The following is an 18923-nucleotide window of genomic DNA, read 5'->3' as shown; positions in this document are numbered from 1 at the left end:
TACGGGGATTGTGATTGCAATGTTGTAGTTTTCAATCTGAATCGCAAATCGACGGATTGCTGCTCGTCTCTTCTTTCTTCCCCTCTTTCTTTGCTTCTCTTCGGCCTAGTGATGATTTACTCTTCTGAAGGCTGTTCTCTTCAATCTCTTCTGCGTCTGGGTGTGTCTGTTTAGTTTCGTCTATTTATGGTGTGTTTTACTGTATCTTGATGTCTTCTTGCATGTTTTTGCCTGTCAAAACCCTAGTTGAAACTCCTGTTCGCTGTTTTCGATATAATGATGCCAAAGACTGGATCTTTAGATGTGGAACCTTGCTTTTTAGGGTTTCAGGCTTGTTCTTCGGGTGTTTTAAGGATTCAAGAATCCCATTGAGGGAAGGTGTTAAAAAGTATTAGAAGAATTCCATTGCAGATGGGCTCAGCACCAACAGTCAAGTCTAGGGTTCATGTTTGATTTTGATCTACAGGGTTGTGAGCAATCATAAGTTGGCAAACCAGCATGTACAAAATGACACTAAACCAACAAGGGCTCTGCAAGAGAAACTTCATGGAGGACAATGTGCTAGAGAAACTTCACAAGAAATTGCCACTCCACGGGCCACTGAAAATTGATGTTCTGAACTTTTTGGGAAAAGAGGTTTGACATGTTCCTCCAAGAACTTTTGAGGGTCTCCAAAAAAATTCACATATATTGAAGATAAAAATAACCCCCAAAATATCAGAGAGACATGAAGTTACATCAATATATCATAACCCAATGAGAGTTTACATTCTAACTCTGAAGAAGACTTTTCCCTCGGACAGACAAGTTCATTAGTCAAATGAAAGACCATATCCGTCTGCACCAAATGTCAAGTCAAAAAGCACCTTCCATTCAACATATGAAGTCAAACAATTATTCTGAATCATTTCATTCAAGTACTTGTGTGCTTCCTCAACCCTCCCACACACACAGAGTCCTCTAATAATGATTGCATAAGATGTCCCGTTAACTGGCAAATTTTTATGGAGCATTTCTTCAAATATATGAAGTGCCTTCATAATATTACCTTGTTTGCAGTACCCATCAACCATGACAACATATGTGGAGACATCAGGTAATCCTGAGAAACTCCCCTTCTGAATGCTATCAAACAGACTCTCCACTTCAGCAAGTCTTCCCACTTTCCAGTAACCACTAAGCATACAATTAACAATGCTTGCTGCTGGATAGTACTGTTTGCTGATGATAATCTCATTGAATATCCTCCAAGCATCATCAACATTACCCATTTCACAGAGCCCTTCAACAACAGATGCCCCTAACTCCTCTGCAGCAACAAATCCTCTATTTTTCTCAACACTAAAGAATCTGATCGCATCCTCAGCACGACCAGCATGAAAAAGAGCCTTAATGAAAGCCTTGTAAACACAAATCTGAGGCAGAGTTCTCTTCTTCAGCATCTCCTTCAGTAAGGTTTCAGCATCATCTAGTCTTCCCACAGCACACAAGGATCTGCAATAACATCCATAGACCATTACCTCAGGAATGGCACCATGGCAATCCAATTGGAAGATGGCTCTCTTCCCCATTTTTAAATTCCTAACTCCAGAAACTCCGGAGTGATCTCTTCTTATCAATCTCCGAAACAACTTATCAGCTTCTCTAAACTTAGATGATTTACAAAGCCCATATATGAAGCTCCCATATATGCATATATCCATACTAAACTCCCTCCTAATCAATTCTCTCAAAATTGAATCCCCTTCGAACAAGTCTCCCATTTTACAGAAGCTCTGAAACATTATAAGGTAGGTAAGGTCATCAGGTCTCATCCCCTGGTTCTTCATCTCTTGAAGAACCTCCTTCGCTAGAAAAGCCTCGTTTTCCCTACACAGAGCCCCAATGAGGGCAATATAGCTCTGCTCCCTTAAAGCCCCACCACCCATTAAAACCCTTGCGCTAATTCTATCAAGCTCGAAAATTTTTCCAGATTTTGAGAGATATACAACGAAATCAGATGCATCAATTCTTCGGTTCGAAGATGATTCAGACCCACAAACCTCATCCCATATAGTATCAGCTTCCTTAACTTTACCCTCTTTAACCAAACAAAGGATTACCAAACTATACAGGAAGTAATCAGATACTTTCCCACTTTTTCTCAGATTTGATAAAACAGCCATAGCTCTGCCAAGTTTCCTCAATCGGGACAGGCCCTCGATTACCAGGACAGAAGTTGCAGAATCTAGATAATTGGTTTCGGTTAGCATAGAATCCAGAGCACGCAAAGCACCATAATCTCTATGGTTTTTGGAGAGTTTATTGATTAATAAGCAAAAACGTTTCAAGTAAAGAATACAACCCTTGTCTTTCTCTGTAACGACGTCAGGGTAGTGATCAAGAGTTACCTCTTTGTGAGTGGCGTGGAAGCTAAATGTTGCTTCGGTTGCAGAGATTGAACCTGCGAGAGATGATCTCCAGTACAGGCGGGGAAATAGACCAGTTGAAGAGCAGAATCTCATCTGCGGCGATGAAATGGAAAGCTTTACTTCCGCTGATCCTCTGTTTTCTAATGGTCGAGCTCAATTGGGTTTGAACCGTAATATCTAATGGCGAAATACCCCAATTTAGATTTCAGATATCCTTCTCAAACCCTACAGCGGCAGCAGCAATGTGCCCTGTTTATGTGGTTTTTTCTATCTTGACATCCAGAGCCAGGCCTGGTGATTGTTTTCTTGATAAATTCGCGTACCGTATTCCTGGGGTTATGCATATTTAAAGCCAAAGGAGATTCTTAGTTAATGGAAATGATTAGTTCGGTGGCTTCACCAGAGATGTTTGATGAAATGCACTTGAGCAACCCATGATTGGTATGCATTAGTATGGTGGACTTGCTTACTGTCTCACCAAGCATCAATTTGGCTTTGGCATATTGATGGGCAAATTCAGTATACAATGCAACTCTCTTTTCTGAAGGTGCATCTTTGGTGTCACCGAAATGGCAAAGTGAGAAGTTGTAACAATTGCCCTTAGACTAAACCCCCAGAAGTTATCTAAAATAGGGATTAAAAAGGATTTTCAGAAAGCCATAATTATATAATGAAGAACTGCAAGACTGAATCCATTTGGTTACAACTCTTCCTGCTGAACAAAATATCCCTCCCCTAATTTGGGTTTAGTTCCATACAGTATCAAGGAGATAAATTCCCATCTTCAATGGAGGATTGCTCAATACACTTCTTTTTTCTCTCACCAGAATCATCCTCCTCACCGTTACCTTCTTCAACTTCTGCTTCAGATTCATTTCTTTTTCTCTGGGGAATCACCTGGAAGAAAGCCATCTTCCAATCTCTTGTTTCCAAGAATTTCAGCAGTATCTCAACAACTTGGTTCACCGTCAGCACCTGCTTCACTCAAGTTCATCAGTGGTTGGTTATTCAAGGAAATAATATCCAAAAAGAGATAAATAAATAATAGAAGGCCACCATCACCTAGGCATGTATTTCAGTTTTTCCAAGGGAAAATTTTTATGACGGCATGCAAGAACATGTCCCTGTGGACTTTATTCCTAGTTATCTATGTCCAATGTGAAAACTGATTCGATTTAATGACCGTCAACATACTATGACACTGTTTAGCAGACAGAAAAAAGCATCAGATGGTCAATGCTAACCGTCACACACATCTAGTTTGGAGGAGCAGACTTCAGTCTGATCAGCTTGAGCAGAACCTCATGAATTCAGTAAACCATTTAAAAATTTTAATGGTTGTCTTTGATGGTTGATCAAAGTGGAAGAATAATTAAATCACTGGATATACATTAGAGCCAAAAAAAATTTTCCTCTAAAATATTCTAGAGATGGGCCATTAGAAAGTAGAAAGCAGAAAGAGCAGACGCACCTCAAAAATGAGTATGCAGGGCATGATTGTGTATATGATGCCAAGATGTGCTTAGGCTTAGTTGAGCCAAGTCTAAAATCTAAGATATGCATAAAAAACTGTAGCCAAAGCATAAATCCTAGCCAATAAGATTCCAACATTAGGAACATCACATAATTTAACAAAGAAAAATTATTAGGAACAGCACCTGAGAACTCAACATCTTCAAGTAATTTCCAATAGGAAGCTTCGCAGTTTGGATGCCCTGCTCCTCTGCTTTTTTCCTGGTCAGTCCTTTCCACCTATTTCGATCCACCAAGCCACCAATAATGTATATTTTATTTGAGTCAAGTTCATCAAGCACAGTTTCTGAATCGGCTGTAAGATAGACTAAATTATCCTTCTGATCTTGCAGAGCTTCAACATATGATCTGCTCTCCTTCTCAATTGTCCACTTGTCAAATCCTGGGAGCCTTTGCAACTGTGTCTCTATTTCTCCCCTGCATCCAGTCAACCAAAGATGACCTGGCAAAGAAGATTTCCCATTTACTGCATAGCAATACATAATCTGCAAGTTCCAACAGACAATTAACAACACATTTATGATGAGATTACCTTAAATTTCATATTTATTCACAAGTCAGTAAATGGTAGAAACTGCAACATTCATTTGGGTCATAAAACAAAATGCCCACTGTAGTTATTCTAAAGAAACAAGAAAGAAGAAGTTTTTTTTTTGGGTTAAAAAGTTAGAAGTTATTCATGTCATAGTAAGATGGGAAATGGTTTTTCTTTAAGAAAAAGGTACTAGGGATGAAATCAAAACATGGGATCAAACACCAAAAAGTTACTTCCTCAGGTCATGAAATCGCAAACCTCAGAGAAGAAAGAAGATGACAGAAGCCCTCTATGATTTAGGTTATCACCACCAAATAACCAAGAGGTGGTGCTGAACCAGAACCTTTGGGGATATAGAAGAAAGATGGGATGAGAGGGTTGGGGGCCGGGGGGCGGGTGTATTTTTTTTTTTTTTTTTTTTCCCCAAAACCTCCACTAATCCTTATATGCTATGACACCCATCTTACGACAGGCAGAAAGTGTCATTTCCAGCAGAATTTTGCAAATCACATAATCCTACAATCCCATGAACACTAATCCCACTACAACATAAATGAAACTGTGAAAGTTCACAGGCACTGTACGGCAAGTAAATCTGAAACCATCAAATCTGGAGGTACATGTGTAGGGATGGCCAACTAATGGAGTAAATCATGAACGTAATACCACTTAACTACTTAAGTAATAAATATTGTCTTCACACCCTTTCCATAACCACAAATACATGTATGACCTCAAGTATGTTCACTGGTATTTCAAATTTAGCTGGAAATAAACAGGGCAACTCACTCCATTTACCCTATAAGGAGGAAAGATTATTATCTTATAAATAATGTCAAAGGAAGAAACAATACCTGTTGCACAAGACTGTGAATCTCAGTAGGTGTCATAAGATCGGAGAATTCAAGATCAATAATGATCTTCTGGCCTTCTTCTTTGGCTCTAGTAAGTCTTTCAATCTTTTTCCCCCTTTCCTCCAATACTTTTTCCATTCTCTCCCTCCTGAGCTCAATTCGGGACTCTATCAATTTCGCTTTCTCATCTTCAGATAAACCTGCTAATTTCTCGTCCCATTCTCGACGCTTTTCCACTGCTTTCTTTTGCTTTTGCTCTTTAATGGCAGCTTTCTTCCTTGCCTTATTTGCTTCAAATCTCTGCTGCTTCAGAAGCTTCTTTTGGGCGTTTTTGGACAGGACAGGAGGATGTGAATCGTCATTGGTTGAGTTGTCAAGGATCTTTTGGTCACTCTGGTCTGGTTTTGACAGGACAGGAGGATGTAAATCATCATTGGTTGAGTTGTCAAGGATCTTTTGGTCACTTTGGACTGGTTCCATCACTGATAATGATTGGAAGATTTGCAATGACCTTCGGTAGAAAACTGAAGCTTCTTCTGCAAAATCAAAGTAGTGTAAGGGCTTGAGTAAATTTCAGTACAACATTTTACAAGTCAAAAGCAATCTTAGCCACCATGATTGATGAGTGTTTTCTGATCCTGAAAAGGGTTCAGGAATATTATTTCTTTCAAAAAGGAAAGAGCCGGGGGGGGGGGGGGGGGGGGGGGGGGGGGGGGAGGGGGGGGGGGGGAGGAGGGAAATATGATGTAAATAGTAGACTTAGTTTCACTCTAAATCACAGAGACCAAATACCAATACAGATAAAGTAAATAATAGATCCAAATGGAAAATTAAGTGAATGATAAAATGTCATCTGAATGACTGCTATTTACTGATTTCATGAAAAACGTTTGTCATAGGAGCCCTACATAAAGAAGATAATGGGTCCAAATGGGCAGGCAGTTTCTCATTATCTTCCAAAGGAGGAATCCCCACATTTAAAAAAATGAGCCCTAAATAAGGCACCTATGCTTTATCCTTCACTCCACCCTTTGTATGTAACCACTATATAACACCAGCAGTCCATGGAAATCAAATTTAAGAAGGGGGGGGGGGGGGGGAACCACACTAAAAGTGAGAAATCAAATTTAAGAAAGGGAGGAAAAACCACACTAAAAGTGAAAAAAACCAAATGTGTCGAACATTGATAATTAAAGTATTTGAAGTGGAGGTTTTGGGCATTGAAAAACAAATGGCAATTTTAGGTCTCACCGCATAACATTAGAAATTGTATCCTCGATTAGCAATTATTATGCGTAGTACTAATTTCAGGCAAAAAGACTGGAGGCTCCTTAAATATAGATAATGTTCTTCGCATTTTACAAAATTTCATTATAAATGTACGAGAATACAGATAGCATTATAACTAATGGGTGGTGATTTGGTCACAGTCGAAGTAACGGAGTAAGAACAGCAAAGATTTTCTGCCTGCCTCTCTCTCTCTATCTCTCTCTCGAAACGACATACAGAAGTCGGATACAAGTAGACGAGAATACCGATAACATTATAACTAACAATTCCTCTCTCTCAATCTAATTAACATAAAGTGATAGAATCAACACGATTAATGATAGTTTAGCTTCGCGTATGGTGAAATGATGAAGAACCCACAAACATGACTGAGGAATCAGAACAAAATAGAAAGAAAAAACTTACTCTTTCTTTCGTTTATATTGATGAAAGAACGGTCAGAAGTGATCGACACCTTGCATTTGCAATAAAGAGAGGTATTCGTTGGTTGGAAGAATGAACTAAGCGTCGTCAGGTTGAACTCGAGCACGAAAAAATCATATACTATTGGAAATCCAAGACCTGAGCTTCGCGGCTGTTTGAGGAAGTGAGGAATCAGTAACCTTCTATACGGAGTTACGGAGTTGAGACAGAGAGGGAAATAAGGGGTTTTAAGAACTGTGAAAGGACAAATGAAGGGAATCTAAGAACTATGACGCTGTGACGGCAGCGTGGCCAAAGCCAAAACTATTCTCTTCAATGAATCTATGGACAACGGGTTTCGAAAACCGAAACACGAGAATCGGATCAAGGATACCAGGTACAGCATGATAGCCGAGTTATTAGGGTTTCAGAACCCGGAACAAATAATCGAATTGGTCGGAATCGGAAAGATCGGCAACAGTGGAAACCTGGAGCAAATAGGGTAGGTACCCTCCAATAACCGCCTATTGGATAAAATCGATACGATACATATTAACATGTCTCACTCTTTTGTAAAAGGCAACCCCAAAATGTACTGATCAATAGGATAAAACACTTGATATAAAATGATACTCTCTCAAAATCAAATCTAGAAATTTCAAATTCCAAGGTGAAAATATGGGAGAGAAATCATCCTGGCGGGTGGCGAGGAGATTCAAATTCTTCACCTCTTACTCCTGATTCGTGAAGTGTTGGGCTTTATCAACCGAATCATCCCATGACGGTAGGAAATAAGACTTTCTTTAGTCCTTATAATGCTAACAAACACTTCAGAAACTCTGAAAAGGCATGGAGATTCCAGAACTGATTTCGCAAGAATGATTTCATCCTCTAAATTTGGAAAGAAAAATGTTGTATTTCCATTTACCCATCAGGAATCTTGAATCCCTTGGAAAGGAAATTTCACAAGCCAGCAAATTTAAAAGACTAGATTATGAAGAATAAAATTGAAGGTGAAGCATTTTCCATTATTATCAGGAGAAACAAGGAGAAAACAGGTGGCCTGTCCGATAGAGCCCTGTGAGTGAAAGCCAACCCATTGAAACAAAGATGATTCCACGAGCCTCCCTATTCCATTAACCTTCCACTGATGGTTGGCAACAACAGCAGCAACATTTGATTACTGTGACAGTGTTTTACGATGATAAGAATGCAAATCAGTTGGTGCTTACTGTGCAGAGAACATGTGAACTGAACCAAAAATTTTCAAAATGTGAACAAATGGTAGACAACTTGTCTTTGTCAATCATCTTCTTAGGGGATTCGAAATTGAATCATATTCTACAGCAGAAAAAAAGTGACATTTCAGAAAGGATTTACAACATAGAAGTCACAACCATCTTTTATTGAGTAGCTTCGAGATTGTAAGGTCTGCCCCTCCAAACCCATCCATTATAGCCTTCGCCGAAGGAAACTCAGCTCTTGAAGTCAAGCTATAGGAACAACAATTAAATCAAACAACTAAGTTAGAAGAGAATCAAATATGAGACCTTTGAAGAATACATCAATTGATGATAAACGAGTTGGAAAAGGGCTACATGACGTAATTATTTAGACATGAAAGGATTACAGCAAAATATGTAATAACGCTTGATTTGGGTTCAATCATTCACTGTTCATTCACTGAACACCTTTCTTCAGAGTGATAAATGATCCTAGCAAATCTCAAGATTTGGTGTTATTGTTGATACGTTTTCTAGATAGTCCACTTGGGTAGCCTTAATAAAGCAGCACTACAAATCTGCCCCATGGTGGAGACCCATAGGTTTCAAGTTCACATTTCAAATTCCAGCCCAAGCAAGTTTTCCCAGTGCACTAGCGGAGCTTTAAAAATTCAGGACAGAGGAAGAGTTCCAGTAAAGGCATGAGATAATAAACAGAAAGCAAAGCCACTCAGCCGGTCTCCCATTCTCACATCCAAACTCCCAGGCCCATTAGTCAAAAGCATGCATGAGAATATACAACTGGCTATTTGACTAAATTAAGCTCTCAAATTTGACGCGTGGCTAATCAAGATCATATAATCTCTAAATAGTGGCAGAATTGCCAAGTAATCCATCCAAGTGGCAAAAAAACAGTGAAACAATTAGACCCTTCTAAAACAGGGCCTTAGGCAAAGTTTAAATTAAGGCATGATTAAAAGATTCAAGAACAAGGAAAAGATTCAAGAACAAGGACCAACCTACTGCGAAGGACAACGCAGGGCATGCCTATTCGCTCAGCTCCCATTACCCCAGATTGACTTCCTGCAATAAGCACGCAATTTTGGACAGGCAACCCTGCATTTTCTGCTGCTGCACGCAATGTTGCCACAATATCTCGAATGCTGAATAAAGCACAAAGAAAGAGGATTCTCAGTTCTCGTGACTCCAAAAATTAAAAATTGAAAATCTAGCAACTTCATTGGTTAACAATAATGGAAGGATCTCTGTATTCAGGTATCCAACTAATTGACAATTTGACATATCAGATGCAGAAGCTTTATCTTTCTTTTCAATAATACAGTCTGTGCACATTAAAAAAAGGAAAACAGTCATATATTATGCTAAAAGTTATGCATGAATACCATGGGAAACAGATTATTGGAACATCCCACCCCTGTACAAAAAATGGAAAGAACCCTCTATAGACTCCTCACTGATATAACTTCCTGTTGTTGATGTTGTACTATTATGGCTGTTGACAGCAGCATGCATCAAGAGCGGTAGGCCTCAGGTCGCCAAGGGAGCCATAGATTTGGTGGAGCATCGGATCTCGAAGGATGGATGGCCAGGGTACTATGATGCGAAGACTGGGCATTATATTGGGAAGCAAGCAAGTTCCAGACTTGGAGCATTGCAGGCTATCTGGTGGCCAAGATGATGATAGAGAATCCATCAAAATTATTTCTTTTTCTATGTATTGCCAACAAAAGAGATCTTCCTTTATAAGATATGCTACAGCATATACAAAAGAGATTCACAAAAAGATCCAAAGGTAAAGTCTTCGGAAACCCAAAATGTTCCCCACCAATTGCTTCCAAACTCTATCTCCATTTTTGACTTCTCATTTTTCAGTTAAAAATTGGCACTAAGACAACGACATATTCTGAAATTGGGGTAAGGTGTCAGATACTGCAAAGTAAAATCAGAAAAATGATAGAATTCTGCTTTCTAAACTTAGGAGTGGTTTCAGATGGAAGTTATCAGAATGTGTCCAGAAAATTGTGTGACTACAGGGACAGCTAAAAATGCACTGAATAGTGGATCCTAAGCATTCGGTTGATCCAATATATTTTCCATGTGCCATGACAAAAGGCAGGTTAGATTTTGTGAACAGATAGACCCTAAGTCTTGCCTGCTCACTTGTCAAGTTCACCTAAAATGAGATTAGCCCATGATAAGAAAGTTTTGAAAAATTTAAGACTACCAAAATAGTGAGTATGCCAACGCCCAGGAACAATCATGATGATATTGGCTCTCCATGCCATACTCTGTTTAGACACAGATATGCTCACAGGGGGTTATATAACAGGAAAGAAATTAGGTTTTCTGTTTCTTCTTGACCAAAGAATGAGGGGAAGAACTTAATAGAGGTAGGATCATGAATGAAAGAAAAGAGGGACCCATAAAGTTTACATTCTGGAATTTGTTTAAAGAGAAAAATGTGGAACCATTTTTATAAGAGGGAGATACGTAGATACAAGAAAAACTAAACATCTATTTTTTTTTTTCTTTTTCCCCTTTTTGTTATTTTATATTTTTTGGGAGGTGGAGGAGAGAGGAGAGGTGAGGGAAAAGAGGGCGGCAGGGTGTCCCCCCCCCCCCCCAAAAAAAAAAAAAGTGTGCTGTCCTGCATATTGAATTATAAATAAATTGGACAAAAATGTTGCTTCATTCTTCACAAGATGCTGGCCAAGAATAGAAGTAGTTCAAATTAAATGAACTTTTCCAATGAAACTCAAATGGCATCACCTCACTGCCTCAAAAGTGAGCTAGCAATGCTTTCCCTACCACATCCACTAAAAGATGCTTCTTATGCTTTCCTCAATCATCTAAAATACACGTAAACAAGGAGGCAACAAGAATCAAATATATCTATATTGTTTAACGAAAAAACCTTCCGAACTTAACGAAAAATGAACAGACCTTTCAGATGAAGTGGTGTCAATCTCAACTTTCAGTTTCAGCACTGAAGCAACCTCCTCAGCGATCCTTTGCTTCTCAGCAGAGACTGCTCCAGAACAACAGGTACAAACCTTAGTACAAAATCTCGCTGTACGGTAATACTTTCCCACTTGAACAAAATGCAAGAAAAAAAAGGATCAATACTTACCTGCTTTAGTTGCTTCCTTTGCTAGTTGCTCATCCATACCAGAATTAAAACATTCACCATACACAAGTTGACCATAAAGACTTTGTTCCACTTCTTCCTTTCCAACAGTCTTTATCTTTGAAACTCTATCATGACCAAGTTTTTCAATTATGGACCTAACAGTGTACAATAAAATAGAAGGAATTAAGTTTTTTCCATGTTATATATGAAAATTTATAAAAACATGGTAAGACTCAAAGAAAACTCAGACAGCAACTATGAGACGAAGCCGAAGTGAATAAAGGCCCAGTGATTGGGAAAAAGTCCAAGTCTTGGCTGATAAATTGATGGCCTCTATGCTGCTCTTTAAATCAGGATGGATGCATAGTGCCAACGTGCTGACTGGGCCACCTCGGAACACAAGGCACTGGAATTCTAGAAGCCTAAGGGATTGGGTTTAGAAACTCATTTTAAAAGCCTTCACAATGAAAGGAAGAAGGCTACATTCAAGAGAAACTAAAAAGCTGTCAGTCTTGACTTCAGGATAAAAAGCTCAACTATTCCATAAAGGCATAGCTTACCAACCTGCAGGAAAGCACCACTGGATTTGAATTTGTAAATCAATGTTTCCATTGTTTTAGAAGGCATGGTGAATGCCATGTTTCAGGACTATCTTGGCCATATGGCCAATGAAACCCACTCCAGAATCAAGATGGGAAAAAACACTAACTTGCCAGGAACTTGGCATTACTTGATTTTGTGGCCTGGTAGAAACAGGGTGGAAGACAAGACCTAAATCTGATGAAAATTACTTAGAAATATGGTTGGGACACAACATAAGGCGCTTGCCTTGGGCCACGTTAGCCTCACCAAGGCATCATGTAGGTGGCAACTGCCATGGCTAATCTTGGCACCAGGACAACTGTGGATGGATCACGGATGTGGTATTCTCCCCGTCTCCCTCCACTTACTTTTTTTCTGCCTATAGACAGTAAACATAACACCATGTGGATATAAAAATATAAAAAAATCTGCATATGTTCAATCTAAACAATCAAAACCTACATAATAAGGTTCTAACTTGGAGTTGAAGTCTGAAAGAAAAACCTGGCCATTTGATCACAACTTCTGCTGTAAGTCGTTACAATTACCACAGGTATACCTTGCTGAAGTGCATCATCAATAAAACTACAAATAAAGAATGTCAATCAGATAAGAAATGGATGGCAGTAAATAACGAAATTTACTGTATACAAATAAAAAGATTGAACTAGATGAATCTCCCATCATTTTAAAGATTAATCAGTAGGAATACACATACTATCATACTACTATTATAAAAACATGAACTCAAGAGAAATGGCTACATTTCTATTTCCTTAAAAGTCCTTAATCATTTGATTTGTATAGAATAATAAATAATACCCAAAACTGTAATTTTATTTCACAATATAATAGTAATCAATATTAATTGCCATCCCATGTTCAATAATACATAATTACTTGATAATCATTTTCTGTGTTCTATATTAATTAATTTTTGTATTACATAAATATTTTTTTCATTTATTATCATAGTGTTTAATTTAACTAATTAGTTATTCTCTCCCCTCCTCTCAATTGTAGGAGAGAAGTTACTTGCCCACTACTATAGAAGAGGGGGAAAAAAATACTATATGTATATATAATTTTTTAACCAAAATTAGAATATCAATAAACACTAAAAAATCCTCTTATCATATTAACTTAATACCATTTCAATACAACTTTGTTCCACAATTATAACTTAAGCATGATGTATGAACAAAGTAGTACAAAATTACTAGGAAAAAAAGAAAAAAGAAATGAAGTACTCTTAAAATGCCTCACGTGACTAGTATTTCTATAAACATCACAATTTTAAACATTTTATTGTGTTCACTTAATTCACTTGTATTTAGTACTTCACATTATATAATTTGAAATATTATTTGCCTTCATAATACATCCAACAACCTAATAACTAATGGTCACCTATGAGCATTACTTGGAATGGGTTTATCTAGTTGAGAGCTGACCCAACTTAATTTTGACAAGTTTTATCAAATGTTCAAACTTTGTAGACAAAGTATATGAGATCTATTAGTAATTCTCTACACAAATCTGAAAACTAATTAATTACCATTTTTTTTAAAATAATTACCCATGCCATATATAGAGATATGTTAATCCTCTCAACTGTCTGATATTTCTATATACCATCGTATATGGCTACTCGTGCATATGCACGTGTAAGTGTACTAGTATTCAAAAGATGAATCCAATATAGTGAATCAAATGATATCCAACAAAGGCAAAAACTGTTTTACTAGTAATCAAACTTTTCAAAAAGGTAGCGAAAACTGAAAAAGGAAATTTCAGATAAAACGGGGAATCACCACATTACCTCTATGAGGAGCAAATATAGAATCTGTAGCAAACTGCAGTAAAGCACACTCTAGAAACCAAGAGTATACTACTGTCGACGGTTTATAGAATATAATTTACAAAGTAGATATCCAGCCAAGAGAGTTAGAACTTGTACCCTAGAAGATGAGATACTGCAAGAAAATAATTAAAAGACTTACTCTTCAATTCCAGGTCGTAAAGGCAAACTTTTCGCTGTCACAAACTCTTCCAATGCATTCTTCTGTCCACCCAAAAAAAGAAAGAAACCCGCAATTCAATAATTGGCACCATCAAATCTACGTATACAAACATATAAGGTAAGCAAACACCATATGCACATGCTCATGAATTAGAGAAAATCAAATAAAAAACAGCAAACTCGGTGCCAAAGGCTTTCACACAACTAAAGTCCGGGGGGCAATTTTCCTATACAGCCTAGTAGTTTTTGCTGAGAGGCTGGGGTTAAGGCTATTGCATTCCTATGCAGCCTTAACTGCTGCTGAAGGCATCTGCACCATATGTTTTGATGCCTTGACTTCAGGCTACGACTGTGGCCACCAACTACTGCACCAAGGCCAACCCCCTAATAAGAGAAGATCAAATATAAAACTGTAAAATATAAAACCAATTCATCAGTCTCCTCAAAGGTTGCAAAAAGAAATGCAGAGAGCTTCTTTATCCAGTTACACAGAACTACATAATATATAGCAACTAAGTTCGTGAAATCTATATGTAAGGACTGGACCAGTAGCATCTGCAATCACCATACGGTCCACCAACTTGATCCAAATAATTTTAATAATGACAAAAATAGAAAGCAAGGGAGCTCATTATGTTTTTTAAAATTAGCTTTCTGCCAAATAAAATCACACCATATGAAACCAGAAAATAATCTAAATGGTAAATCATTCCATATGAACTGTCAAATCGACACCATATAGGAAAATCACGATGCAAACTTACTGGAAATTCATACTTGAAGTTTCCAGGGTTGCAGTGAGTAGAATTACTTCACTCGAAGCAGCACAGTTGACACTGTTCAATTTGCTCCGAGGTATAAACATACACAAGGAAGAATGTATTTACTCAAGAAGGAACTTCCAAGAAGTGAGTCTTGTACAAAACAAATTAACCAACTACTTTATTCCAGCAGAACAATTTTGACAACTATTTACTTATTATTAGTAGGGAACAAATTAGCACCTTTTCCCTCAAAACACTTTTCATAAATGTTTCCTTCTCACTGGTGGGCAACGAAGTAGGCCAACCAATCTGCAATAGATAGTAAAAACAACATATTAATGAAACTACTCAGAGTTGGTAAAAAAACTGGAATGATTCTCTCTGAACAGAGAAAGACCACAGATTGAGATATTGTTATCAGATCAGCCAGATCATTATTGGTATCAGTCAAGGCCAATTTTAAATGGGTATTGGAATAGGATCAAGGATAACATCATAAAAAATAAAATAAAATAAATCAACTTTAAATGAAAAGTTAGAGAATCATTTTCTGAACTGGGTTTTTTTTTTTTTTTTTGGGGGGGGGGGGAGCATGGATTGAGGTATTGGTATATCCGGTTAGCATCAGCCAAGGCCAATAAAAGAAAAACAATTTTAAATGGAAAGTAGAGTACAATTGACCAATACCCAGCCAATCCAGATTCCAGATCAGTATTGGCAGACACCAATACCAATATCTCTGAGAGAAAGATACCCCATCTGAAGTTTCAATAATGATGTTTTATTCATCAAAACAAGAAAATTATTTACCCTGTTAAAATACAAGGCCAACATCATTTCCTCATCACCGCTAGACTTCCTGCAAATCAACTGTGAGCTCGTTATAAGGCTCTAAAACAGAAGGGCAAAGCAAGGCCCCAAAATTCAAAGACTTAAAAATTGAACTGTTAAATGATGTCTCTGACATAAGAAATATCATATCTGAGAAAATCACATAACTGAAAATCTACAAATATGACTCCATTGCTAAACAGAGTTACAGAAATATGTTACACAAAGACGGCACTATGTCATCTATAATATCATAATCAGCCCGTAAATAAGTTTAATCAACTAAGGACTTGTGGTATGGCAGAACCTCCAGCAGATGTAACAATGATACTGACAAGACCATGAAGGTTCAGTAAGCTCACCGTAAAAGGTCTAAGTAAATTGGTTCAGTCCAATTTGCACAGTCCAGCCCAAGTTTTTGAAATGCTGATGACATCAAGAGGAAAGTAGCATAGTGCTATTAGCAGATCATTGATAAGCACCAAATGACATGCCATATATGAAGTAACAAGAAACTTCTGGTCCTTAGCTCATTTGTGTCACACGATGCGCACCTACATTGAAGGCTTGACGGTTGCCCAAGCGATATACATCCATAAGGACACTGAAAAAGGGAAATGAGTAAGAAAAAAAAACCAACACAATGATCCAACATCACCTATATATTTTTGAAATAAAAAATAAATTACAACAGAAGAATATTTTAGTCTAAGCCACTCTGTCATCTATGACAAAGATAATGTAGGAGGGCTCAACAGACAAAAGCAATCCCACAAAGCTATCAAAATATCTATTCTCATTATCCATACACACCAAACAACGAGACAAGGAGTGGTATCTTAGGATCTCTTTGAGTCTGATCTCCATCCATTGCTTGAGTTGGTAATAGATCAGCCATTTTGACCAATCATCAGAATCTCCAGATTCAAGTTGAGACAAACTTGCAACAGGGATGATCTCTTCAAACCTTGTCCAAGTGGATTGTTTTAGCACTTTCGTGCAATATGAAATGAGCAGCATTTAACAAGTCCCAGCAAAAAATCTTTAATAAAGGACTTGATAGATATTAACATGCCACTTTTCTTCTTTGGGAGATCAGCAACAACCGATTTTACTTGAATGATATGATTTAACGAAAAGTCCAAGTTAGGGGAGGAGAAGTCCACATCCAAAATAAACAAAAGAAAATTTATAACTTACATGTATTTTCCATTTGTGCAACCAGACAAGATGGATTCCCAGCTATATCTAAGTATGATTCAGTAACTATCATTTATAACTCTTTATACATACCTATGAGCAATAAATGTACTTTTATGTTCTTTTTTTATCCAATCTTTGCCATGTATAGTGTCTATTTACATCTTCTGTCGGCTTCTAGCTCACCTTTATAAAAAAGCCTATGAGAGAGATATTTAATGGGAATGTAAATGCCCAGTCATGAGACTGAGTTACATTTTACCTTCACCTCGCACATTCTAGAGTTCAGACTAGGTCAATCAACTTTAGTTCTACTTCAATTATATTTTTCATTTCAATTAAGGGCAGGTAATCTGCACTTAAATCAACATTTCCATCTTTGTAGTTAAAGAACCAAAGAATTACACAATGTGTTCAGTCAACAGCCAATCGCATCCAGGAATACGTTTGAATTGTTGGATTAGATAACTCAAAACTTAAGATGTTGGGGTAATTGCATTACAAATTCTTCAAACACACAAAAATGAAATTGCAATACAATTGAGAGATGAAGATCTTTAGCAAATCCGGAGAACTTGAAGTTGCAACCGAACGAACCACCAATCGATGAGGTTGAGTCACACCTTGAGTGTTGCCTTTAAGGTAATTGATGCACCCTACTACCAAGGGTTCTTCGCACCACCACCTCCAAAATAAAGCAACCTCCAACTAGAAGATAAGGTAGTTCTTCTAGTCCCTTCAAGGAGCCAAAAGCTAGAGCACAACACTTAGACAAATTCAAATAAAGAAATTAACTTAGTAACACAAATAATGTCAGAGTGAAGAGTGTCTCAATTGCACACCACATGCAAGGAAAGAGTTGGGTTTATATAGGCCTAAACCATACCTCCTCACAAGGGGGAGAATCAATGGCTTGTCCCTCCTCCACTAATGTGAATAAAACCCCTTGACCTAACCTCCCCATTACTTGGAGAAGTAACTCTCATATTCACTTCTTTGGAATGAATAGGATTGAATCCATTCAAAGACCTTAACCCCACTCATGGTAATGGCCATGAATGGTCATGAAGTTGAAATGAGAAATGAATGTCAAGAGTTAGAACTTCAAGACCTTTAAGACCCATGACCAATGTCATGAAGAGTCTCATAACCAAGGTCATGAAGTGCCTCCTTTACACATGGTGCCTCATTACCACCCTTACCTCATGGGTCCCACACACAAACAAAACAATTAAATAAAAGAAATGCAAAGACTAATTTTGAAACTTAATATATAGATAATATAGATTTTAATAAAAAAACCTAACATAAGAACTGTCAAATCATTCTAAATCCAGGTCAACCTCATCCAGGAAAGTAAGATTTCTCTATTTTGAAGTAGAATAGATGCGATAGTTATTCAAATCATTCTAAATTCAGGCTCTGACTAAATCTACTGGCCAAGATTTCAAGTTATTTCGCAATCGAGGTTGACAAGGACCAATAAGCATTCAAGAATAAATTAAGTAATTGGAAAACTAATCGTAAAAAAAAAATAATAATAAAAAATAAAAATAAAAAAATTTTAAAGGCAAAATCCATCTACTCCGCGAGAGGTTGATTCTCGGATAATTGGACAAATAAGCAGAAGTAAATAGCAGTAAATTAATTGCAGAACAAAAAGAAAACAATATAAAGGGAAGACTGACGCCAGAAACAGTCGAGATGCAAAGAACTAACTAAACCATAAATCAAAATGGATATCAAGCAAGCCAAACATAAAACTCACCCTTCCACTTCAAGAATGACAGCGAGTTGTTCTTGAGATGGATTCTCAGCAAGAGGCTCAGAGAATGAGTTCGAAGCAAGAACTCGATTGAACTGCAGGCTTTTGCCGCAATATCTGAAATTCCTCCGGGAAGTAGAAGCAAAGGACGGGATGGAATGAAGAAAGGATTTCTTCAGTTCAAGAGTTCGGTTGCCCGAAAAATTAAGAGTGTAAAGAATCGAGCAAGAGGCAGACTCCATAGTTGCAGAGATCAGAGAGCGAGAGAGAGAGGAGAGCTCGGATGTAACTGAAGCAAAAATGAGGTGTTTTCTTTCACATTCCGTTTGTGGTTTCGAAAGTCGAAACCCGAATTATAT

The 18923-nt window shown here is 37.6% G+C and overlaps 3 protein-coding genes across 3 annotated transcripts; all 3 read right to left on the bottom strand.

Moving 5' to 3' along the window:
* Positions 1–760: 760 nt before the first annotated feature.
* On the bottom strand, positions 761–2942 carry LOC149025769 (uncharacterized). The gene has a single exon (XM_089143187.1). It carries the CDS (start codon positions 2502–2504, stop codon positions 813–815), a length of 1692 nt encoding a protein of 563 aa, XP_088999313.1. The 5' UTR covers positions 2505–2942; the 3' UTR covers positions 761–812.
* Positions 2943–3063: 121 nt separating this feature from the next.
* Positions 3064–7953, bottom strand: TRM10 (tRNA (guanine(9)-N1)-methyltransferase-like protein). Its single transcript, XM_089145976.1, has 4 exons — positions 7029–7953; positions 5334–5869; positions 4070–4429; positions 3064–3386 (listed from the first exon to the last, which is right to left on the bottom strand). The coding sequence occupies exons 2-4, from the start codon at positions 5811–5813 to the stop codon at positions 3174–3176; spliced, it is 1053 nt and encodes a 350-aa protein (XP_089002102.1). The 5' UTR covers positions 5814–5869; positions 7029–7953; the 3' UTR covers positions 3064–3173.
* Positions 7954–8195: 242 nt separating this feature from the next.
* On the bottom strand, positions 8196–18883 carry LOC149025767 (Haloacid dehalogenase-like hydrolase (HAD) superfamily protein). Its single transcript, XM_089145975.1, has 11 exons — positions 18568–18883; positions 16154–16203; positions 15962–16025; positions 15579–15627; positions 15009–15077; positions 13985–14046; positions 12486–12566; positions 11400–11554; positions 11213–11297; positions 9268–9411; positions 8196–8518 (listed from the first exon to the last, which is right to left on the bottom strand). Exons 1-11 carry the CDS (start codon positions 18804–18806, stop codon positions 8416–8418), a joined length of 1101 nt encoding a protein of 366 aa, XP_089002101.1. The 5' UTR covers positions 18807–18883; the 3' UTR covers positions 8196–8415.
* Between the last annotated feature and the right edge of the window lie 40 nt (positions 18884–18923).

Source organism: Hakea prostrata, chromosome 2, assembly GCF_041222555.1.
Source record: "Hakea prostrata isolate BN-2017 chromosome 2, UWA_Hpros_2, whole genome shotgun sequence".
In the NCBI taxonomy this organism is placed as follows: domain Eukaryota; kingdom Viridiplantae; phylum Streptophyta; class Magnoliopsida; order Proteales; family Proteaceae; genus Hakea; species Hakea prostrata.
Note: the sequence above shows the minus strand (reverse complement) of the source record. Positions and strands in the feature narration are given on the sequence as shown.

Bases quoted from the DNA above. Each gene is read 5' to 3' on its own strand.
- LOC149025769 (XM_089143187.1), bottom strand. From the start codon at position 2,504: ATGAGATTCTGCTCTTCAACTGGTCTATTTCCCCGCCTGTACTGGAGA.
- TRM10 (XM_089145976.1), bottom strand. From the start codon at position 5,813: ATGGAACCAGTCCAAAGTGACCAAAAGATCCTTGACAACTCAACCAAT. The intron at 4,430-5,333 runs GTATTGTTTCTT...TGGAACTTGCAG, and splicing joins TTCACAGTCTTGTGCAACAG to ATTATGTATTGCTATGCAGT. The intron at 3,387-4,069 runs GTGCTGTTCCTA...TGAGTGAAGCAG, and splicing joins TGAAGATGTTGAGTTCTCAG to GTGCTGACGGTGAACCAAGT.
- LOC149025767 (XM_089145975.1), bottom strand. From the start codon at position 18,806: ATGGAGTCTGCCTCTTGCTCGATTCTTTACACTCTTAATTTTTCGGGC. The intron at 11,555-12,485 runs GTTTTTCTTTCA...GTACACTGTTAG, and splicing joins AGTTGTGATCAAATGGCCAG to GTCCATAATTGAAAAACTTG. The intron at 9,412-11,212 runs GTCTGTTCATTT...TGCTTTATTCAG, and splicing joins GACACCACTTCATCTGAAAG to CATTCGAGATATTGTGGCAA.